Raw genomic sequence first — 9,355 nt, forward strand, 5'->3', positions numbered from 1 at the left:
CCGCTGAGGAGGCGGCCAAAGGGGGCACACGGTAGGGGCGGGGCGGTGAGGCTTGAGGTGTCAGGCGTCCGGCATCCGGCGGTTCCGGCGTCTGCGAGGGGTACGATCCCGATCCCGATCCCGATCCCAGGCGTGTGGCTGGAGCGCGGTGCGCGCAGGGCCGCCCCGTCTCGGAGGTAAGCGCGCCTTGGGCAGCTCCGTAATAGGACATAAGAGGTGGGCTCTCCGCTCTGGACACCCTCCCAGCGTGGTTGAAGTTAAGTGCGTACCCCAGAGACGCTGAAGTGTTGCAGCTGCTGGGAGAGGTGCGGCCGTCTGTGGCGACCGGCGCGCGGACCCCCGGGCCTCTCTGCCAACCCCGGTGTGGGGGCTTGATGCCTGGGAGAGACGCTCCCTCTCCGGCTCTGGTGGTGCCTAGAAGGAAGCACGCTTCCGTCCCCGTGCCCGCGAGTTTTGACCCGGTATGCTCTTAAAAATGGGGTGACGGCAATGCCGTGCTAGCGTTGTCATGGGTTTTAGTTCTATTTAAAGATGCTAAACTGAGCCCAGATAAAGTGGTGTAGGGTTTCTGTGGTGCAACATTGATTAAAAATTTGCCTTTGCAATTTGTGTTATACATTACTCAGAGGTCAGAGGAGTTGGTGGGTCTTTTTATGCTAGTGTTTTTTGCCTTAGACTGGGATTAATTTACATATAGACAATGACATAAATTAAAGTCCAAAGCTCAATACGTGTGTCCAGTTATTATTTAGTTTGTTACGTAGCATCCTTTGTGGGACAAAGGGTAATCCTCTGCAACACAAACCTTACTGATGATTTTTAGAAAAGAGCATTTTTGTTTTGGTTTTTGTGGCCTGAGTATCATCACTTCCTGAGAACAGATCATCTGTTTGCACTTTTTGCACTGATAGCTAATACCATAAGCATGCAATCGTCTTTGAACTTGAGAATTACAATATGCTGAGAAAACCCATGTGTACTAACTTAAAAAAACTTGCCAATCCAAGCAGATGTGGAGCACCATTACAAAGCACTTGCTATCATATGGGTGATGGCTTGACTAGTCGATATGTCTTTTGTTGTTGGGTTTTTTTCAACATAATAATACATAAAAAAGAACCATGCCAAGATCACATCACAGACCTGTGAAACAGTTGAACGTCCAGTCATTGCACCAAATGCAAAAGGATGTTATTATTTCAGGCTCCATATATGCCTAAAACTTACTTTTCACAGAAATAGTGTGGTTTTACTTTCATACTGATGCCCTGTAACAGGCTTTTTTCCAGTATAGTACAGATACTTCTTTGTTGGGATGGGTGAGACAATTTTGCCTGCTCCATCCATTCAGGTCTTAGGTGTCATAGACCTTACATCCTTAAGTGTGACCTAGGAAGACAGAGCAGTTGAAAAAAAGGGTGTTTGCCTGTGGTTAAACAGTTAGAAATTGATGTGTGCTCATGGAAAGCAATGTCTAACAAATGTTAAACTGGTTTGATGAACTATAGACTAGTGGTGCTGCCAAGACAAGCAGCCCTGTTGCTGCCAAGAGAACAACCTGTCCTGCTACGTCATACCTTTGCAGACATGGGAAACTGGATGGTGTACTGGAGGCAATTTGTTCAGCTGAAAACAAATATTCTTCCCCACACTCTTTACAGAACTGTTTTTCAGCTGCGGTCCTTTTCTAGTATAGTTCTCTAAGTACTCTGCAAACACCCGTTCCAGAAAAAAGTTCAGGAGAAGGAGTCGGAGCAAGACAGGATTGTGTCTTCTGGCAGCTCTGACTACTGAAGGTGTTCAGCCAGCCAGAGCCTCAGGGTTGGTTTCTTGGCAGCAACGGGGGTATGGATGGCTAAATTAACCTTTATAGTTTCAGTCTAATCTTTTCTGGAGAAAATCAAGTGCTACCTAGTCCTTCTCAGTGCTAAGTCAGCTAGGATGGCTTAAACAACCTTTACACTACTTTTAATGCCTTCAGATTAATCTGTATGAGAGGAGGAGTCCGTGTGTGGTCTGTGCTGTTAGTCCCCACAAAAAGGGAGTGGTGAATTACACCTTGAATATTACACTGCTGAGACCAGATTCATAAAAGAATCTTTGAAGATACTCTTTGTTATAACTCTTCATGAAATTTTTAAAACATCTTTCTTTTCAGGATGTCACTTGTTTCTTTTTCAATGACTTTGTTTTACCACCACAGCCTCTGTTTACCTAGTCTTTTTTATACTGTTAGTCCTTGAGCTAGTGACTGTGCTTTTCTTTAAGAATTTGGATGATATTAATATTTTTAGAACTGGTTTTCTGAGAGTTCTTTTCAAATGATTAAAATATGGTCAAAGGTAAAGTACATTTAAATTTACAGTGTGGCATATAAATTGCAGTTTTTTTGGTAGCATTAGAACAAACAGTTGAGATTCTGACTGTAGCTTTGCAAAAAGAAAAATAATGGACAAAAGGACAGAAAATAAATCTTCTCTATAATTGGTATTTCTTAATATGACAGCTGCTTTCCTTGTTGCTGAGTTAAGAGTTTTCACTGTCTTCTGTTCTTGACAGAAAAAAGGAAGAGCTGAATATGAAAGTATTGGTTATTGGCCTTGGAGGGTAAGTATGACAAAATTAAATTTCCTCTACAGCTTAAGACTGGTCTTCCTTCCAGAATGAAGTGATATAATTTCTATTTCTGAATATAAATTTTTTTGAAACTGGATTACAAATACAACATATAATTGTATGATTTTAAAGCATGTAATTCTTAACAAATTGTTCTGTCTCTATTGGAGGTCTCAGGTACAGGTGTCTCTAGCCTCTTTCTTGGCACTGCTAGATTTACTGAATGAAAGCTGTTGGAACATGCCAAAAAATTTCTATAGGTAGAGAGTATTTAATGTGAATGAACTTTTGGGGAGGGGGTTGTATTGTTTTTTTGCATATAACTATATAGAAATGTATGTGTGAACTTGTACATATGTTTAAAAGATTGATTTTTGTCTCGATGAAGTTTTTACAATGTTTTCTAACAGCGTAACAAATGGGGGGAAAACAACGCTAGCAGAAAAGCTTAAGAAAATGCTTCCCAACTGTGATATAATCTCTCAAGACGACTTCTTTAAGGTAACAGTATTGATGGAAAGACCTGATAAGGCTTGAGTAGATTTTAGTATCATTTCTTTTTTCAGTCCTCCTCTTGATGAGCTTTTAAAATTGATGCTGCTTAAAATAATGTTAACTTCATGAGAAGGAGAAATAAAATTTCAATTACTGGGGTAATTGAAGTCTCAATGGCCAAACCACTGAGTAAACTCAGCAAAAAGAAGCTTACTGTCTTCTTTGCTACCCTTTTAAAATAAGGAGTGTGTGTATGTTGGATGCATTTTTCAAGATGCCTTGTGCTAATTAATATAGCGGTTCTGTGTTAAGCAGTAAGTAGTTCTTTGTCTCCAAAATCAAAGCAGAAAAGCAGCTTGTGTGTTGATGTTGGAGGTCTTTGTTAAGGAGGATGAAGGAGCTCTTATTTCTTAAGTAAAACTCTAATGAACTCAAGTCATATGCTTTGGAGTATCTGTTGTTCTCGATTAAATAAAGTTTTTGTATTTTAACAGTTGTATACAGCAGTTTAATGGTGAAGATAAATTATATTAATTGGGGTAAAAAAGTGTATAATCCTGTGTTTATTAGTGAAGTGTATATATCTGTGACAGTGATCATAAAAGCAGCCTTGAAAAAATTCAATTTTTTTCCCCTTCAGCCAGAGTCTGAAGTAGAAACAGATGAACGTGGATTTAAGCTATATGATGGTCAGTAAGTTTGATGCATTGCTTTTGAACATTGTACTGAAATTCTGTTTTCCTGAGCTTCCAACACTTCTTCCCCTCCATCGCCTGCCCTTCTTCCCCTCTAAGCAAGGCACTAAACAAAAGGTTGTTTCAGAGAACTCCTTTGCTCAGTTTCCTTCAGCTCACTGAGAAAACTTGCTTAACTAGTAAATAGCTCGATCTAGTGCTTAATCTTACCTTTTCTCTTTTTAATCTTTTCCTCTGCTTCTTCACTTGTATCTGGTGCAATAGCAAATGGTACTGTTCAGTTAAGTCTTGGCTCGCAGCACTGGCGTAAGTTTAACCTCATCATTTTCTATGTAATGGATTTTTTTTTCGCTTTGACAAGGAACTCATGGGATATCACTGTTGAGTTTTCCAACTCAGTCAAAAATGGAGTCTTAACCTGACACCTTTATTTCATTTCAGATCTCACATAAAGAACAAATGTTTTTAAGTTCACAATTAATGCTGCTTCAATGTGCCAATTTAGTCTTATAAACTTGTAGATCCAGATCCGCTTTAGGCCAGTGCTTTGGTTCAGGTTATATCTAGTTGTGAACAGTTGCTTAGTGGCTAAATTCTGTTGATACTTGGTGATCACAAAATACATTACGCAAGACATTGGTCAGACCCTTCAATTGTATCTAAAAAATGATGCTTATGAGCTATGCAGTCTTTGGCTCAACTTTTAGGCTTCATGAAAGTGGAATGTGGAAGTGGAGAGATAAATTGGACATTCTGGCTCAAATATCCAGATTTGTGCTGCTCTTAAAAGCTTTTCGAAAATGTGTTTGCTTTTATGTTATCTGAAGGCTGCCTTCTTTCTGTCTTTCAGTACTTAATATATTGTGTATCTACAGACAAAACCAGGTGTTACACTGGGCTTTTTTTCTTTGTGTGCTGTGCTCCTTTAAATCCACTTATGCCCATCTTCCATATACCTGAACCTCATAAAAACCTGAAACAAAAAATGTTGATCATCCAATCCATCTATGACAAATGACACAAGGGTGGAGGTCTCAGGGTAAGTAAGTTTTTACGAGTTTTGTGGAAGAGGAGAACAGTCCCTGCCGTTTCTGTTATGAAGCAAAAAGCTGTGAAGTGAGTTCACACAATTTTGGGTGCCATGAAGTTCAGAGAGACTATACCCAGCAGAAATACCCCAATCCTGGTGCAAGCTTTGGTTTCAGGAAATCATCAGTTGCAAACCTAGGACTACTAATATGCATGAACTGAACTCCCTTTAAACTTGTATATGGATTATTTGATTCTTACTGATTAACTGAAGGGTACTTAAGGTTTTTTTTTTCTTTTATTCTCTGTGTTTAAGGGATGTCTAACTTTCTGTTTTCATCTAGCACTTGATGCCCTCTATATGGATGAAATGGTGACAAAGATTCACAACTGGATAAAAAGCCCAGCAAGCTCAGGGGTTGTGACAGAAGAGCCACAGAGTGCATGTGACAATCAGAAAAATGTTTATATTTTGATTGTTGAAGGCTTTCTGCTTTACAATTATGAGTAAGCAGTAATATGTAACCTGGTATATTAAAACTGCCCTAAAATGGAGGAGAGAACTAAATATGTTATTATCTTAGGCCACTTAATGAACTTTGGAATAGAAGATATTTTTTGACCCTTCCTTATGAAGAGTGCAAAAGGAGAAGGAGGTAAGATTATTCAGTTGTTGTTTAACGAGGGTCACTGGAGCAGTCCCCTGAATGGTGCAGTCCTTTTGTACTAGCTTTTCTTTGTACTAGCTTGCCAAATGTAAGCTATTAAGATCATCTGTCATCTGTTTGTTTTAGATTTGTTTGTTTTGGTTTTTATTTTAGAGCACAGGAATATCAAAGTGCTTTACATACACTAAACGCTTTACAAATGCTTTACAAACACTAAAAAGAGAATTTGTTGTCCTGATAAACTATTTTGATTACTGTGTATTTGAGTTAAACCATGTTTAAAATGAGAAGCAGTTAAAAAAATACTAAGCAGTCTTATTCTTGGTTGAATACAGTTACATGACGATACATTGTTTTTAAAATAATGATGTTCATGTGTGGTTTTAGCGTATGGTTTGTTTAGACTGTACACTAGTTGTACTGTGTATCTGATTTAGATTATTGAGCCAGTGTCTGACTTGTCTCCAAATTAGGAGCAGTACTCTATGTTTGGAGCAATACATGTGCATGAAGTCAGAATCTACTGGCTGAGTGAAGAAATTCCAGAATGGAAGTGACTAGACTCAACAACCAGTAATTTAAAGCTTGAGAAATCTATATACCTAATAAAAAAAAAAAAAAAGTAAATTTTTTGTAAGAGTTTCAATACAGTGTAATTTATATGTAATACCTTTTTAAATTAAAAAAACCCAGCCTTTTACCTTATCTTCTTAAATGTGGTTTGATAGCCAGAAATAGGTAAGATAGCAAAAACTTTTATCACAGATTGAATTAAAACAAAGGAGCCTCCTTTACTCCAACAGTTATGCAAACTGCCAGCCCTTATTTTTTTATTTTGGATAAAAGGTGTTATTAAACCAGCTGACAGTAGGGGAAGATGTAAAACTTGTATGGAAAAGCAGATATATTTTTGTGTAGCACCAGAGTCTATGAGCCAGCAGATACACCGGGGTACTTCGATGGACACGTGTGGCCTATGTATCTGAAATATAAAAATGAATTGGAAGAGAATGCAAGTATGCAAGTTGGTATGGTATCCTTAATTTTAAACTTATAAAATGCTTAAATGTGGCACTTGTGCAGTTTTCGTTGAGATGTGGGGTTTTTATAAATGGAACAAAATTTTCCTAGATGTTTTTGTAGCACTTAGTAGAATTTGACTGTTTTGTTGGTTTATATTGCAAGCCTATTGGAGTTTTGTTTTTGCTTTTTAATAATGAAAATTATGACATTAAAAAATAGAAACGTTCTAATCACTAAATAAGTCCACTTAACAAGATAGCTTGTTAAGACAACACACGTATGTGTAAATAGGAAGCTTCTGAGATGACAGCTGACGCACTGTCAGAATTCTTCAGAACCAAATTGATATCCTGGTTGAAGCCCTGTAATAAACTGAAGATACTTTCTAGGTGCTGACTATACACAGTATAGTCACCAGTTTTGCATGAGAAGTATCAAAGCTGGGCCAGCTGGTAGGGCACTGCCATGAGCTCATGTCATGTTCACACTTGTACAGCTTTTGGACTGCCTCCTTCTGGAGGGGGCACTAGAGGGAAGGGAAGCTGGGTGGCTCCTTCATCCACACACCGCTTCTCACTGTGGAGTGAGAATGGAACTGCAGTGCTGTTCCCTGACTTGTTCAAACACTAATGCTGAGGAACCTGAAGTCTTCCACTGCACAGAAAGCTTTCTGCTGAATTACCCCATTGGTCTGCTGTCCTAACATTATTACTATTACCCTTATGGAGACTTCTATACCACAAAAACTTCCACATGAATTACTAACTAACTACATTATGTTATTTTTTAACATGTACAATGAATTTGTGAAAAAAGAAAAGGGGAGATGCTGTTCTTGGTTTTTATTTTTTCATCTCTTCTGATGGCATCTATAGGAATCCTGAAGACTTTGACAATTATTCTTACAGATAGCTGGCACAGAACTCATGAAAACTTTTTCTTTCATCTTCCTCAGTTTATTTGGATGGAACAAAATCCCAAGAGGAGCTTTTATCCTATGTGTATAGTGATATAATGCAGGAATTAAACAAGCTGAGGGAAGAAAGTAAGTAATGTTACTGGAAATTGAATCTGCATGTCCCATTCTACGTTAACAAGAGCTAACCTTTTATGTGAAAATACTAAAAGGATTGTATATATTATATCTCTTTATGTATTACAGTCCCACGTGTGCCGATTACTCTGAGTCAATCTAAATTATAATTGAGTTTCTTGAAATGGGATGTTCTAAAATAACAGTTGAATCCACAATTACCTAATGATAAAATAACAATAAAATAGGGGGAACAGAGGGAATATGGTGTAAAACATCAATGAAAACAAATGTAATGATAGTATTAGTTTCTAATGTACAGCGATGTCACTTGCAAACACTACAGGTTAAATGTGCACTTTCTATTTATTTTAGATCAGCAGGTCACAGCATGATAATGTAGAAAGCCTGGGTTCCATTTGATACGAATTGAAAGCCCCAAGACTGTCATATTTGGCAAGCCACCCAACTGAGCAAATGTTATGTGCACGACCATAATGCTAGTTCATACAACACAAGTGTTTTTGTAGTAACTATTAACTCTGTAAATCTCAGATATGGTTTAGTAGGATCAATAGTGCATTCTTTAGAATTCCTTTAATCAGTCATGCTTTGGCTTTAAATCTCATTGATTGGGTACATTTTAAAGAACGTAAAGATTTTTATCTACATAACTAAACTATAAAGATGCAGTTCTATTGGATTAATAAGCATATTTGAACATGGATGTTTGCAGTTTGAAATGATCATATTGGAATGACAGTGATTGCCTCTAATATTTTTAGGAGCTTATAATCACTGATATATACATGGTTAGAAGAACTAACTGTGTAACTTAAGATTGATTAAGTTGTTATGCTGCCTTTTCAGTAACGGTATACATCATAGCTGAACTTAGACTTGCTAAATACCTCTCTGGTGTTTGCAAAGCAATTTCTATGTTGTGTATTGTTTGGGGCAGCTGGGAATGGGTATTAAAAATATTAAAACAAACCTGAAGAGAAGTCAGATTATTGGAAAAAGATGGGGGAATACGATGTCGTAGAGAATGCAGATGCATCATTAACAAAATATAATGCATATATTGTGCAGATTGATGATTGGGGTGGCACAGACTACTAGACAGTAAATGCATGTTTCAGGGGGGAGGAAGGAAGAAGGAATTCACATTGGTATTCATAGCTCAGGTTGAAACTGAAATAATTAAAATGTTCAGAAAGCAGATATGCTAAACAAATGTGAAAGCTTTGTTATAGAATTTGTGTACATACATTTAGGTAAATTAGGAAATTGAGTAGTTGGGTCATATGTTGTTGCTGAGTAATTTCTTAACTCTTATATTTTCTATACAATATCTTACATTTTTATCAGCTGGAATAAAGCTACAGACATGAAAAGCAAAGGATGGACTATGTTACTATATGACAGCTGAACTTATCAGTGATTAAAATGTATGCTTTATTGTAACATTATTGAGTCAGTATATAAGAAAAAGGTGTTATCAGGTTAGAGCTGTGTTTAGGTGTGTTTAAGACAAAGTGCTTCCAAATATAATTTTGTATTATTACTATTTTGTACTAAAAATATTTCATGTTGCATTTGCTCACATGCTGTGATGGACTGTCTAACTTTAAGCTGTATTTTTATTTTTATTTCCTTTTGGAAAGGATATAACTAGGAGAGATTAGCTAAGACCTGGATGGTTGTGTGGGGCTGTCCTTGGCTAGCCACCAGGTGCTCCCTAAGCTGCTCTATTGCTTCCCCTCCTCAACTAGACAAGGGAAAAAAATACAATT

General features: G+C 37.5%; 2 protein-coding genes across 7 annotated transcripts in view; both read left to right on the top strand.

The window, feature by feature from the left end:
• Positions 1–85: 85 nt before the first annotated feature.
• The window catches only part of NMRK1 (nicotinamide riboside kinase 1), a 10,154-nt gene continuing 884 nt past the window's right edge, over positions 86–9,355 (top strand). The window contains exons 1-9 of one of the 6 annotated variants that reach the window (XM_027708427.1): positions 1,988–2,041; positions 2,560–2,607; positions 3,027–3,117; positions 3,752–3,800; positions 5,180–5,342; positions 5,420–5,491; positions 6,422–6,531; positions 7,482–7,571; positions 7,935–9,026. In XM_027708427.1, coding sequence (XP_027564228.1) covers positions 1,992–2,041; positions 2,560–2,607; positions 3,027–3,117; positions 3,752–3,800; positions 5,180–5,342; positions 5,420–5,491; positions 6,422–6,531; positions 7,482–7,571; positions 7,935–7,954 — 693 coding nt within the window. In that variant the 5' untranslated portion in view covers positions 1,988–1,991 and the 3' untranslated portion in view covers positions 7,955–9,026. Of the gene's footprint in view, positions 462–1,823; positions 1,846–1,968; positions 2,042–2,559; positions 2,608–3,026; positions 3,118–3,751; positions 3,801–5,179; positions 5,343–5,419; positions 5,492–6,421; positions 6,532–7,481; positions 7,572–7,934; positions 9,027–9,355 lie in introns of those variants that run through there. The other 5 variants (XM_027708428.1, XM_027708429.1, XM_027708430.1 and 2 more) reach the window with 5 other exon arrangements.
• The window catches only part of CARNMT1 (carnosine N-methyltransferase 1), a 27,051-nt gene continuing 25,385 nt past the window's right edge, over positions 7,690–9,355 (top strand). The window contains exon 1 of the mRNA XM_027708422.1: positions 7,690–7,694. The gene's annotated coding sequence lies outside the window, so the exon portion shown is untranslated. The remainder of the gene's footprint in view (positions 7,695–9,355) is intronic.

Source organism: Neopelma chrysocephalum, unplaced genomic scaffold (assembly GCF_003984885.1).
Source record: "Neopelma chrysocephalum unplaced genomic scaffold, ASM398488v2 Primary Assembly neopelma1_96234, whole genome shotgun sequence".
In the NCBI taxonomy this organism is placed as follows: domain Eukaryota; kingdom Metazoa; phylum Chordata; class Aves; order Passeriformes; family Pipridae; genus Neopelma; species Neopelma chrysocephalum.